General features: G+C 41.8%; 1 protein-coding gene across 1 annotated transcript in view; it reads left to right on the top strand.

Moving 5' to 3' along the window:
* RCAN3 (RCAN family member 3) overlaps window positions 1-8500 on the top strand; it is a 31781-nt gene extending 23281 nt beyond the window's left edge. Inside the window, exons 3-5 of the mRNA XM_047727303.1 lie at window positions 3542-3715; window positions 4891-5062; window positions 6352-8500. Coding sequence (XP_047583259.1) covers window positions 3542-3715; window positions 4891-5062; window positions 6352-6536 — 531 coding nt within the window. The 3' untranslated portion in view covers window positions 6537-8500. The remainder of the gene's footprint in view (window positions 1-3541; window positions 3716-4890; window positions 5063-6351) is intronic.
* Window positions 8501-15097: the final 6597 nt, after the last annotated feature.

The raw sequence follows: 15097 nt of genomic DNA, 5'->3' as shown, positions 1-15097 counted from the left end.
GTAGTCGACACTCCCATTAAGAATATTTCCGTCCCCACCCTAGTACCAGTTTGTAGTTTGTTACCATCAAAAACGATTTATCGTTGGTTTGACTACTTTTCTTCTACATGGTAAATAGGGGATATCATAGATTGGGGGGAAAAATAGCCCTCTAAGAACTTGTGTTCCAATAAGGCAGAGTATGCATCTATAAACATATGAACCACTAAAACCTAGACGTCAATACCGAACGGTTAGTCTTCCATATTTCCTTGAATTTTAATTCAGTTTCATGCCTCTTTCTGATCTGGAACGGTGTTGAAAGCAACATGAATACTATGGGCAAACAGTTAAAGAAGGTTTTCACATTTTCTATGTGTTCTGCTCCCCTCTGGCACTTCTGAAATTAGGGCCTAGAACTATTACAAGTGCTCAAATGATCAGAATTTTAAATCTACCACGCCCAGGAGTTTGGGGGCTTTCTTCCCTCGTAGTCAGCAGTGATATGGAGGAGAACCAAAGGCACTTGCCTTTCCCCAGGTGGAAATGGAGGCCTTGTCTCTGACATCCACAAACCTGCTGGAGAGACGGAATTTTCTATTTCAGATTTACAGACAGACATAGAACATGAAAAGTCTTTTGCCGTAGGACTCCAGAGATAATTTCACAGCTGAATGGGTTGAAACACTGCTGCTTCTCAACAGTGAAATTGTTCTTAACGTGCAGACGTGGTGGGCCCCTCAGACTCTTATGCCCAAGGCAAAGGGGTGCAACAAAATTATTTTCATAATGAATTCCTCAGTGAAATTGATAAGCCTCGCCTTCGCTGCTTTGGGATGGGGAAGAGAAGATAGGGAAGTAGTGTTTCCAGAAAGGTCAAGAAATACACACCTAGCTGCTACCCTCATCTCCCTGAAACCAACCTTCCCATAAAACCTTTTCTACTTTTCTTGCCTCATGATTTTAGTTGGCTTGTTACCCAGCTGCAAAGTACTTTTCTGGAATTCCCAAGAAAGCTATCGGTTACATGTTGTCTTTGCATATTTTAGATGTAAGGTATTTGTCGTGCTTTTTACTGCTAATTGCATGGGTGATTTCAGCATAGAAGGCAGCTTCTGATCTATATTTGGTGGAAAACTTCTATAACAGGAAAAGCCCTAGGGATTGATTTTTAGGCAGTATTAACTGTCTTATTCCTATAGAGGTACTGCCTGAAGGGATACTAAGAGACCGCTGGAGAAAGAGTGTTCGTGGCCATGGGATTTTCTGGGATCTTCCTTTTGTCAGAAGCAAATGTGCAAGCCTCACCCTTTAACAGGACGGTGTTCATTTTTAATACTCAAGAAATCAGAAACATATAAAAGTGCATTATTTCTAAAACAATTCTAAGGAGAAAAGTAATACTTTTGTTTCTGAATGAATTATGTTTCTCGCCAGTTAGTTTCAGTACATGTGGGCAGATCATGACCTCCCTGCAGTTGTCCGAACCCCTTTTGTGTCCACATCTGGTTGTCGGGGGCACCCCCTCAGGAGTCTACCTGTTGGAACCTGTGGGTTCACAGGAGGGCGGAGCTACCAGCCAAAGGCTCATGTTGTTCATCACACGGAAACAGTGATCATTTTGCCTCCACATTAATTCTGTCTGTGCTCTACTGTACCTCACATTTCTCAAACCGTTTTGTGCTCCATGAAAATGGGAAAGAAAGAGAAGGATCTGACAAAACTTAGAAGATGCTTACTGATTGGCTTTTGCATGGCTTTGTTTTTGTATAATGCTGAATCCATTCACAGATACTAGAATTTAGAAGAGAGAGACCCATAGAACCTATGGCTGTCACCTGCCTGTTAACGTTCAGTGATGGTATATTTCTGGAGTGAGAAAAAAAATGTTATGAAAGGGGGACGCCTGGGTGGCTCAGTTGGTTGGACGACTGCCTTCGGCTCAGGTCATGATCCTGGAGTCCTGGGATCGAGTCCCACATCGGGCTCCCAGCTCCATGGGGAGTCTGCTTCTCCCTCTGACCTTCTCCTCGCTCATGCTCTCTCTCACTGTCTCTCTCTCAAATAAATAAATAAAAATCTTTATAAAAAAATGTTATGAAAGGAAGAAGGATATAATTAGCAAATAGCTGTTTCATTTGCGAGATCGTGTGTTATTGTGACTACAAAAAATTCATTGTTGGGGCGCCTGGGTGGCTCAGTGGGTTAAGCCTCTGCCTTCGGCTCAGGTCATGATCTCAGGGTCCTGGGATCGAGCCCCATGTCAGGCTTTCCTCATCAGGGAGCCTGCTTCCTCCTCTCTCCCTCTGCCTGCCTCTCTGCCTACTTGTGATCTCTGTCAAATAAATAAATAAAATCTTTTTAAAAAATTCATTGTTGTGGGAATTGGGAATAAATACATGGTCCTTTACCCTCAGCAAGGGAAACTAATGTACAGAATGACAGAATACTAACATAAACCATGCTTAATTTGTTCTTCCCTACTTTCCATTTCCTCTGCCTTCAGTATTGATATTTTTCTTTTCTTTTTTTCTTCTCTTCTCTTTTCCCTCCCTCCCTCCTTCTTCCCTTCTTTCTTTCTTCCTCCCTTCCTTCCTTTTCCTTCCTTCCTTCCTTCCTTCCTTCCTTCCTTCCTTCCTTCCTTCCTTCCAAGTAGGCTTATACTCATGAACACAGGGCTTGAACTCATGACCCTGAAATCATGACCTGAGTGTAGGTCAAGAGTCGGATCCTTAGCCTACTGCACCCAGGTGCCCCTCAGGGTTGACATTTCTTAACCATCTCATGTGGGAATTTTAATACTCACTTAATATTCAAAGTATTAGCATCTGCCAAGAATTAAATGAAATGCAGTTTCACAAAGTCTCAATTCTAATTTTTTTTAAGAGTGACAAAGCCAACCATCTTTGAAATGGATGCTGAGGAAACTGAAATATACCTAGAAGTGTTAATAATTATTAGGATTTAATACATTTACCTGTGCACATTTATTTTTAAGAACCGAAGTGCCATGTAAAAGTCTTTACTATATCTATAATAAGTATTTGTCCATATTACTTTAATACATAGAGATAATAAATAAAAACAGACTTGATCTGTTCACCTTCCTTTGAAGCAGCTGTGATACTTTGGAAGCCCAGCACTTAATGTAAAGGTCTAACATGCAGTTGGCTGCTTAATATGTATTTTTTTAAATGAATGAGCAAAAATAATGTAATTTTTAAGCAGATGATGTTTTCTGAATTATAAGGGATATCTGAACATTAGAAGAATACATATTTGATCACAAATCACTTTATATTTTGTCAAACTGGAGAAATGTTGCAAAGCAGTAGGAAAATATTCAAATTGAGAAAAGTTAAGAAATTATTTTTACCTCAGTATCAACAAATAGTTGAAGGATCTTTGCAGAAACCAAAAACAAAGCTAATTGACAGATTCCTTTATTATGTTACCATGGGCAAGCCTAAGGAGTATTTCTTAAGGTACTGAGAATTTTCTTAGGTCTGTTTTGTTACATTCCATTTTCTAAACTGTTCATTTATTAAACCTCAATTTTTAGGAGAGATTTGAAGCACTTTTCACTATCTATGATGACCAGGTGACATTTCAGTTGTTTAAGAGCTTTCGGAGAGTCAGAATAAATTTCAGCAAACCAGAAGCAGCAGCAAGAGCGCGAATAGAACTCAACGAAACAGACTTCAACGGGAAGAAGCTGAAGCTGTATTTTGCACAGGTACCTCACCATGCTGTTCTCTCAACCTTTTCCTCCATCCCGAAATACCCTCCGTCCTCCGTTTTCTTGATGAGTATATCAGTCTTTGAAATAAACAATCCCAATCAGCAAGGGATGTAAAAACATATTTTCTTTATTTTACAGATATATAAATATTAAGGATATTTGCCTTCCTGACTTTGTTGTGCTTATGCTAAACATTAAAGGAATTCATCTTTCTGGCAGCTTTTCTCCACTGGGGTTCTGTAAGGGTGAAGCCCTAACTCCTCAAGATGGGGTCACTGGGGGAGGGGCATTAAGGAGGGTGCCTGACCTGATGAGCTCTGGGTATTATACAAAACGAATGCATCATTCAACACTGCATCAAAACCTCATCATGTACTATGTGTTGGCTAATTGAATTTAAATTAAAAAAAAAAAAGATCAGTGAGCTGACTTCGCTCTTGTGCGTCTAGAAGGGCATTTGGGACGTGACAGCTTTGGGAGAATTGAGAAAATAGTCGCTGAAGTCATGTCACCCCACTGAAAATAGCTGCCAGCCTGGGGCTGACCAGGGACCCGGCACCGCGGAAAGGCTGGCCCTTTGCAGTTGCGGAAGAGCCTGCTGGTTTCCACCAATCTGCTCTGCTTACTATTTGGATCCTGCTGGGTCGCGCTGGCGAACCAGTTTCTCCTCTGAAGAATTGACGACATAAAAGCATTCGACCTTAACTCATTTATTAAATGCGGTATTTTATTTTCAACCAAATTTGAAAAAGGAGGTCTGTCCATTGTCTCATGCTCCAAATGAAAATATAAATGAAAGTTGTCGGGATGTTTCTTGGTAGAGCTGCTTGAGAGGGAGACAGTAAAACCTAATTTGTTTTAAAACTAGAATTCAGAAAATAGGTAAGTAAAATTGGGATTCAGGTTTAGTACCATTCTGTGTTTGTTCATCTCCTTACAGGTTCAGGTTCTCACTGGGCTCTGGTTTACTGGTCCCCGGGGGCTCGGGCGCTGGGCTGAGCCCCCTGCACTGGGCAGTCAGCCACACAGACCCAGCTCCGGCCACCCGGAGATGCAGGCTGCCAGGGAAAATGCTTTCATTTTCTCCAAAGAGGTCACAGTTAGCCTCACAATGAAAATGAAGAAACAACCCAGTCACACACTGGTTTTGAGCCTCTCCTTGCCCGCAGGTCCAGATGTCCAGCGAAACCCGGCACAAGTCCTATTTGCTGCCGCCGCAGCCCGTCAAACAGTTCCTCATCTCCCCTCCCGCCTCCCCGCCTGTGGGGTGGAAGCAGGGGGAGGACGCCACGCCTGTTATAAACTATGACTTACTCTGTGCAGTTTCCAAACTGGGACCAGGTAATAAACTCTTACCTTCCCTATTTTTCCCCCTCCCAAGAAACTTTTGATTAAAGACCACACTCGGCGATTGGCATGCTAGCCAACCAATGGCAGCAAGATCAGAGTGAAGGATAAAGTCACACAAACCTGGGTTCCAACTCTAGTGTTGAAACTTTGTGATTTTTCTTAAGTCCTCTCTACACCCAGTGTGGGGATCGAACGCACAACCCAGAGACCAAGAGTTGCTAACTTTGTGATCTTGAGCAAGTTACTTAGCTTCAGGTTCTGAGCCCGATTTCTCATCTAAAATACCAATCATAGGGGTGCCTGGGTGGCTCAGTGGGTTAAAGCCTCTGCCTTCAGCTCAGGTCATGATCCCAGGGTCCTGGGATCGAGCCCCACATCCGGCTCTCTGCTTAGCAGGGAGCCTGCTTCCCTTCCTCTCTCTCTGCCTGCCTCTCTGCCTACTTGTGATCTCTGTCTGTCAGATAAATAAATAAGATCTTTTAAAAAAAATCTAAATAAATAAATAAATAAAATACCAATCATAATAGCTACCTTTCGGTGTGGTTAATAAGAATTAAATGTGATACTCAATAAACATAACAACAATTTAAATTGCTATACATCCTTCTAGGACACAGCCAGCCGTTAGTGAATGTTAGTTACCTTCTCCCACCTCCCATCAAAGTACCAGATAGACTTCTCCATTGAGTACTCATTTCAAGGAACTGGTGGCGATACTATATTACTCCTTCCAAATCCTTCTCTTAGAGTTATTGTTCATTTCTTCTTTTTCTTCTCTTTGATTTCTCTCATCCCTTTAAAACAATCTAGGAACTCAGTACTGGGCTAGTTCAGACTAGTTGTCCACCTACAGTAATGTTATGTCTCTTAGAAGGGGTTACAAGAGGCATTTTGAGGGGAGGGGAGGTGGCTTGGTGTTTTCGTATACATCAGAGCAATGTCATGGATGTGTGCGGTCCTGTAATGAAGAGATGGCTGCCTGGAACCTTACAGGTGTCTCCCGAGGGAAAACTGAAACCGTTCTGGAGTTAAGCAGGTTCACTCACACTGTCTGTAGAACAGTAATTAGCATTTCCATTTTACCTCCCGACATGTCAGTCCTCTGCACCAGCTCATTTCTTCAAAGAGCAAAACTGTATAAGAACCTTATAGAATCAGATCTCTAAGGCCAAAGTTAAGTGCTCTGACATAGGATTTAAAAGCCAATCAGCAGCAATTAAAAGACAAGTAGAACAAAGTTTCGAGACACCAACCCCTCTTTCTGCCGCTTACCTCCCCAGGAGAGAAATACGAGCTCCACGCAGGAACGGAGTCCACGCCAAGCGTGGTGGTTCACGTCTGCGAAAGTGAAACTGAAGAGGAAGAAGAAACAAAAAACCCCAAACAGAAAATTACCCAGACGAGGCGCCCCGAACCTCCAGCCACAGCACTGAGTGAGCCCCAGACCTTTGATGGGGCGCTGTGAGGGGTCTGGCTGGGGCCCTGCCCTAGAGGTCCGTGTCCTCCCTGGCACAGCGCTGCTCAGCCTAGGTGGAGGGGAGGCTGGGTGTCGCCACCGCCCCCCGCCGGCTGCAGAGGCGGCCTAGAGAGTAGCAGATGACTTTACCTGTCACACCTTTTCACAGAGATTCTGAACAGCACTTTAAAGGAAGGGATTAGCCCTCAACATGTTGCAACTCTTGACCATTTTTTAAGCAGTAGGAAATGTGTCTGATTCCTGGCTTCCTCCAGCAATGTTCATTTCCCTGATTCCATATACCATGGGGTCCCCAAAAACTAAAGCTGTAGTCCCCGAGTGCCATTTTTATGACCTCAAAAAACAGTCTCACAACCTTAACAATCTAACATGGACATTCAGTAATGGTATGATAGCTCCCAGCTACTCTATCTGTTGATCAAATGTGGTTATTCAACATACATGAAATTTTTTTTGCACGAGAAGAGATCTGAAATCTAGACTAATTCATAGGGAGTCATTTTTCTCGCGTTGTTTTTCTCTTTAGCTTTGGGGAGGAAATGCCAAATTCTCTTTGACCATTGGACCCAAGTGGCACAAATCTGTGTGCATGTGACTCTCTTCCCTGTTACTCTTGCTTGAAAGAGGAAAGTGCTGTACAGACCACTATCCCTGATGCGTTGTCCCTCCCAGAGAACTGCCACTTTGGAAGCTGGACAGGCCACCCGTAAGTCTGACTGATGATAACCCCTGGGGGCCACCGCGGTCTGCCGTCTGTGACCGTGTGCTAGCCCATGGCATCCCCAACCATCCTCAGCCACCAGTTGAGTTTTTTAATGTTATACATGTTGTGTGTGTCATTCAGAGACTGTAAATTGGAAAAGGTAATAATAAGATTCTCTGAAGACTGTTTTTTAATTGTCGATTGAAACATTTTCCAGTTTGCTCTGAAAGAAAAGGCACACATACTCTTTTTCTACGAATCCGGGAAAGATGTGGGAAATCGAGATCATTCCATTCATCAGACCTTGTTTTTGGTGCAATACTTTACCCTGGCTGACAGTTGGCCTTTTCCTTAAAACAGAACTCTTCCTCACCTGTGTTTCCGGAGTGGATGGTTGAGGCTCCTGAAGCAGAAACAAGCATCTTTTCACCTTTCTGTGGTCTGTTCAGACTTGGCAGTCCCTTTGTAGAAAAGTCTCATAATGAAGAAAACTTGGCTTAGGTTGGAGGGCTCTGCTGATCTCTGTTCGCTGTTCTGTCTTCTCTGTATGTCACATGTCTGGAGCTCCCCGGGATGTGTGTGAAGGGGGTGCACATAGGAGTTTGCACTCATAAAGCAAACTACCCAGAAGGAAGAATGCAGAAATTCACGCCATGGTGTCCGTCCATTTTTGGTAGCATGTTTCATGGTTTGGAGGTTCTTATTATGGTAGAATGTATTTCTGAGGACTTAAACCATATTGCCCAAAAAAACTTTTCTATTTTTCCTTGCCCTCAAATAATCTGAGATGATAAGCTCTCCTATTTATATATGTCTACCCCCGCTTAGCCTCTATATAAATACAGTTGAAATCTGATTCCATAGGCAGTGTATTAAATTCAGATCATCATTTGGCACTTTAACTGACAGCCACTTAATAAATTTACTTTGCACTCTGAATTCACCCCTTTGCTAGTGTTTGATCTTATCTGGTTGCACTAACTTATCATTTGCAGAATGGACCCTGTACATCAGGAAATGTATGTATTTTCAACAGTTGAGGATTTAAAATTTTCCTTTTAGGTAATATTTATTAACCAAATTTTCTAAGTGATCAAAATCCATGATGTCTTATTATTAGCTTGGCGTTCATGGTCTTCCTTCCAATTAAAGAATAGTCTGTCCCTACCTTACATAACCTGTTTTTAAAGCCAAGCAGTGCAGATTACCTGGATATTTCTTTTTCTCTGTATTTTTTTTAAAGATTTTATTTATTTATTTGAAAGACAGATATCACAAGTAGGCAGAGAGGCAGGCAGAGAGAGAGGAGGGGGAAGCAGGCTCCCCGCTGAGCAGAGAGCCAGACACGGGGCTCGATCCCAGGACCCTGGCTGGGATCATGACCTGAACTGAAGGCAGAGGCTTAACCCACTGAGCCACCCCGGTGCCCCTCTCTGTATTTTTTTTTTTTTTTTTGGCAGTATTGAATAAATTGAAGAAAAACTTAAACCAAAATAAATATATATTAAATACAAAATATATATTATTTAATATATACATATATTAAACTTTTCTGAGTGGAGAACATTAATATTTTCATTCTTTCTAGTATACTATTTCCATAAGGTGAACTCAAATAAAAGGAAAAGTACTAAATGCCCATTAACTTTTAAATATGGTGAAATCAACCAGGATCTCAGCAAGTATTACGTATGGACTCCGTCCTTTCTTAGCTACTTTCTATCCAGCTCACATAACCATCTTATAAGAGGTGAGTCTTGTGTACTTTTTTAAAGTTCCTTAAATAAGTTTAGCTATGTTTTTCTTTTTGGAAATGGAGTTATTACTCAGATTTAACCCTGATAGTATAGTAGCCTTGTTCTCCTCAGAAATCATAACTTCGTCTCGGGAATCAAATTCTTTAGAGCATTGTGAGGAAAGAAGATGATGTTTCGTGTTAGGAAAAAAGCATACGTGAAGAATAAGAAAATCTAGCACTTAAAATAGGCCCATTTATAAAGTGTGCTTGTGTGAGCATCAACTAGTTGAAAGTACTAAGAATCAGTAAAAACAGTTCCCTTGAAGCCTTGGGGAGCTGAACGTCAGGAGGAAAGCAAACTCATCTTCCTACATTTTGCTTCTACACACTTATACACTCAACCTAGCCACGGAATTGAGAGCCCAGAAGTTTTACGTTCCCCATAAAGGCTTAAACAGAACATGGTGTGTTTGAATCAGAGCTGCCAGGAGACAGGGCAGGAGCAGCACCATCCTTCTTCTAGAAACACCCTTTTGTTTCCCACTCACAGCAACTCCATCTCTTCAAAATGTTTTGATAGATCCCGGGGTCCCAGGATCAAGTCCCGTGTCAGGCTCCCTGCTCAGCGGGGGAGTCTGCTGCTCACTCCGCCTGCCACTCCCCGACTTGTGCTAGCTCTGTCAAGTAAATAAATAAATCTTTAAAAAAAAAAAAAAAAAAGTGAAGAGACTAGATTTCCTCAGAATCTCAGTCATAGTGCTGAAGGTGATGTAGTCTACTCCTTGTGTGACACAGATGACAAAATGGAGATGAGGCATCTTACTTCGAAGGCCACGGGGACTGGGTTGGCATTCCAGCTCCTGAGCTAGGCTTTTTTTTTTCCTTTCTTCTTGCACTGGCCTCTCAGAAGCCATGAATCTTTGTCATAAGAAAATAGACAAGGGGCACCTGGGTGGCTCAGTGGGTTTAAGCCTCTGCTTTCAGCTCAGGTCATGATCTCAAGGTCCTGGGATTGAGCCCCACGTCAGGCTCTCCGCTCAGCGGGGAGCCTGCTTCCTCCTCTCTCTCTTTCTCTCTCTGCCTGCCTCTCTGCCTACTTGTGATCTCTGTCTGTCAAATAAATTTTAAAAATTTTTAAAAAAAAGAAAATAGGCAAAAATAAATAATAAGAAAAGAAAATAGACAAAAAAGGGGGAAAGAATTCTGTCTCCCCTGGAGGAATACAGTGAAGAAGAGACAGCTGATGAAGGCGGTGACTTAGCAGTCTCTTGAATGAAATTAATGTTCCATGTTCTGTGTTTTTGTTATCATTGTACTGTTGGGATTGGAATCTACTTAAATAATGTTATTTTGGTAGCCGGCAATCGTGTTTATGGGGCTTTCCTAGAGTTTAGTAGTAGTGAGATTAAATTACAAGTAGCCAGACTCGAGATGTGAGTCTAGTAGAGCAAGGAGCCTGAGATTGGGGCGCCTGGGTGGCTCAGTGGGTTAAAGCCTCTGCCTTTGGCTCAGGTCATGATCCCAGGGTCCTGGGATTGAGCCCCGCATTGGGCTCTCTGCTCGGCAGGGAGCCTCCTTCCCTTCATCTCTCTCTGCCTGCCTCTCTGCCTACTTGTGATCTCTGTCAAATAAATAAATAAAATCTTTTTTAAAAATTTAAAAAAAAAAAAAAAGGAGCCTGAGATCCCCTAGGACTTGAAAATCGTTTGCAGTGGAATGACCCTGGCACTCTGCTTGTAAAACAGAGCTCTGGGAAAGATTGAAGATGGACCTGTGCTTCGTGTTTCTATATAGACTCTTATCCAGACCATAGCTTTATTCTAAGGAGGGAAGATCTCAGACATAATTAAACAGCAGAAAATGTATGAAATTTTTGGTGCATCAAAGTTCCCTGTCTGCTGGTGTCTCTCTTTTCTCTGGAGTCGTAGACTTTCATACCTATCGCGTGGGTGAACTTGGTCAGCCTTCCTTTGCCCACTCACCGTTCTCCTTGTGTACACACTTGCCTTTATGTCCTCCTGCATAAAAGCAAACAAATTACTTACAAATGTGACAATATAAAGGAACAACAGATGAGGGAATTAGTTGCCTCCTCGTTGAGGGAAGTCCATTGTTACAGAAACTCACTTTTTAAAACGTTAAATAAACTTAGAGAATAAGTTTATGAGTTTATGAACCTTGTTCAACAGTTTAATAAATACCCATTTTTTTTATAACCTCCCCTGGGGGTGGGCTCACGGGAACATCTTCACTGGAATGCCGTTGTTGTCTCCCCCAGGAATCGGGAAATGTTAATAACTTAAAGACTGTTGTTATTAATACCGAACACACAAGCAGCAAAGCAACAGAAGAAGGTGACAACGGCTAGGTTTTACTGACCAAAAAGATGATAAAAATGGTCATGTTCCAAATAGAAGTTTCCAGCCAAGGTTAAGAAGAACTAACGTTGGGGCGAGTCAAAGTGTCTCCATCCACTGAAACAAAAGCATAAAGACCTTTTATGAAATTAGGCTGTGTGGTCTATCTTGTGACCTGTGTTTTCCTTTTGAAGCAAAACCATGTCCTGCAGACTCTTGGACGTTCCAGCATAACTTTGACAGAATGTTCATTCTTGTTATCTGGAAGATCTCTATCTATGCAGAGAAATTGTGTTTTTCCATATCGTTTCCCATGCAGTCCCCAGTCTTCCTAACTCAGACTGGAGACTGAGGAGAGAGACCAAGGTAGCTAATTCTGTTGCTGCCATCCTCTGCCTGCTGCTTCTCCCCTGAGGTGGGGAACCCAGAGAGAAGCCGTCTACGTTTCTGCTGTATCGTGCATGTCCTCCAACTTGAAGGAAAGTTTTTCACTCGTTCCACTTCTCTCTTCATTGAACCCAGGAGGTGAATTTATTATTTTATCTGAACATGTTTGTGATCATGTGTTATATTCTGGGGGAACATTGCTTTTCTGGTACTATAAATTGTAGTGAATATTCACTGTACTTCAAAAACCTGGTTAGTAATTTATATATATGTATTCCGTATTTTAGTGTGCCTGATGTAACAATCCATAGTTTGTAGTAGTTTGTTATTTGTCGACTTTGGCTCTCCTGTATTTTTAGGACATTTAAATGTTCCTCGTCCTTGCAAAGGGACAAAAGCAGAATGTAATTTTTTTTGGAATCCTTGTGATTACTTGTAACAAGTTTTGTTTTTAAAGCTAATAAAAATAAAATTAGGGTTGTTTTTTTTTTAAATCAGTCCGCTGAATTGAGTTCTTTGTAGTATTTTCAATAAATATCATTTACATTTAGGTGATAGCCCAAAAAAAAGACAGAAAAGGGAAATAACGATGTTTGTTCCTTTAACTGGTTTCCAGGTGTGTGTTCTTATGGAGCTGCACCGGTGCCAAAGGTGGTGACTCCCTGCCAACTCGGGAAATGACCACAATGGTTTGGGTTCTTTAGCAAGAAAAGTTTTTAATCCCAGTTTATCCTCGGTGAAAAATGATTCATTCCAGGTAAAGGCTTAGTTTCTCTCAGTTTAAAAAAAAAAAAATCTCTAAATCCGAGTATCGAAGCTAAAAATGACTGAAAGGTTATCTAGTGCAGTGATTTTTTTTTTAAACATATGTTTATGTCATAGAACTCTATTTGTTGTTCAAATGAAATCTTACATAAAGTTTGATATACTTTACCAACAAAAAGGTAAGCACCTGCTCCCTTTGAAGGGGATGAGGGAGACGTCTATGGGGACCCAGAGGGTACCTCCCAACACCCCCCCCCCGCCCCACCGTGAGAACTCAACAGCGCAGTCCCAAACACCCGTCTATCCTGGGGCCTCCCCACAGGCACCTTTACAAGTAAATGTCCCAGGAGGCATTGACAAATTCACACATCTGGATGGTAGCTAACCGGGGACTAGAAACATAGTTTCCTGCCTCCATCCCAGGTGGACCCTGCTCCACTACTTAATTGAACTGAAATCTTTCATTTTTCAGGAGAAACGTATTGGGATTCAAAGGTTCTCAGAATTGTCAGTCTTTTGTTTGTTTCAGCTGCACTGAAGTCCTGGAGTAACCCCGGGGACATTTCTCCTTTAACAAGATGCTTTTCCAAGCTGTGTTCCTTGGCGCTGCCTCCAGGGGGAGCTGGACTCCAGGTCACTGGGGCCTTGCACCTGGCTTCAAGCCCCCCCCCACCCCCCCACCCCCCACCCCCGGCACCATTCTCGTGCCCAATGGTCTTGGCATGAAGTTGCACTTGAGCTGAGGATTCCTGGGCTGAAACAGCAAGTTGTGGAACCGCTGCTTATAACCTGAGGATAAAATGATTTTTTGAATGCAGAATAGAAAAATACAAGAATAAAGGTTTAAGTAATTTGCTTCATTAAAATAGCCCGACTTAAAAGTTAAATGCCCACAGTGTATGTGTCAGAGTCCAGTTATCATGAAGACACATGCTAAACTAGAAGCAGGACTGAGCGGAAATTCCCTCTGCCTTCTCTGAACACATCACGGTATGGTTCGAATCTAGAAGGAGAAAGGATTTAAATTCTTACACACACGGGCAACATCTCAAATCTTGCCAAACGTCCCCCAGTCTTCGGAGACATAGAAGGTGTACATATAAGTAATTCGCGGAGTAGGTATTTAGATAATAATGTTATTTGGGAAAAGCTTGTGGTCAAAATGTTTGGAAAAGTTGAACAGTTTCTGTATTGCACTGTTCCTCGGACCTTTTTAATTTGTGCATTCTGCGTCTCCAATAGGATATAGTTTTTATCAAATCCAATTAGCTATGGAGCCCTTTTGCCCAGAAGCATTTCATTGTACTGCTGCTCGACAAACATTTACAGAAACATTCTAAAATCTTGGGGCCTGACTGAAGGATAGGTCTGTGCATTAAAATTTCTTTATTCATTTCTCTAAGCAAGAGAACTATGAGATGGGCATCAGAAGGAGCCTTCCTGATTTAATAAATGGGAAAACCAAGTTGTTAAAATTATTAGAATCTATGAAAGCTCAGCAAAGTTGCCAAATACAGGAATAACTTAGAAAAATCAGTAACATTTCCTTATACCATCAATGACCAAAATATAAGAAGCAATAAGATAACATTCGTAATTAGAACAAAACATCAGCATAAACAAACTTTCAAACTATAATACAGACTTGGATAATTTAAGTACATGCTTTTAAAGGGGATAACTTCATATTTTAGGAATGTCAAATTTTTTTTCCCAAATTATAAATGCATTGGAATCTCTGTCAATTTTCCAGCTCTATTTTTTACACAATGCTCATTAAACTTACTCTAATACTTGAATGGAAGAATAAAGAAACAAGAAGTTAAGAAAACCTTAAAAAGAAAAAAGATGGAGGACTTGTCCTGCCAAATCCTAAGACAACCTACAAACTCACATGAGTTTAATCAAGAAAAGTCAAATAAATTTTTTTTAAAAAAGAGTAGAGACCACCCACGTCTACACAAGGGAATTAATGTACAATAAAGAGCCATCGTAAATAAACAGAGAAAGGCTACACTGCCTAGTCAATGGTGTTGGGAAAATGGGCTTAATATATGTATGTCAATAAAACTGGGCTCCCCATCAAACACTCCATACAGAGCTGGACTCCACGATGGGTTAAAGACTGGAATACAGGGGTGCCTGGGTGACTCAGTGGGTTAAGCCTCTGCCTTCAGCTCAGGTCATGATCTCAGGGTCCTGGGATCAAGCTCTGCATCTGTTTCTCTGCACAGCGAGGAGCTGCTTACCCCTCTCCCTCTCTGCCTGCCTCTGCCTACTTGTGATCTCTGTCTGTCGAATAAAGAAAAATCTTTTTAAAAGGGGGGGGGGGCGGCGCCTGGGTGGCTCAGTGGGTTAAAGCCTCTGCCTTTGGCTCGGGTCATGATCCCAGGGTCTTGGGATCGAGCCCCACGTCGGGCTTTCTGCTCCGTGGAGAGCCTGCTTCCCCCTCTCTCTCTGCCTGCCTCTCTGCCTGCTTGTGATCTCTATCTGTCAAATAAATAAATTTTTTAAAAAAGACAAATACAAAATGTAAAACTACAGAGTTAATAAAATGGTTTGAAGGAGAATATCTTTGTGACCTAGAGGAAGGGAGAGA

Source organism: Lutra lutra, chromosome 4, assembly GCF_902655055.1.
Source record: "Lutra lutra chromosome 4, mLutLut1.2, whole genome shotgun sequence".
Classification (NCBI taxonomy): Eukaryota; Metazoa; Chordata; class Mammalia; order Carnivora; family Mustelidae; genus Lutra; species Lutra lutra.
This window is presented reverse-complemented; position numbering and strand designations above follow the sequence as displayed.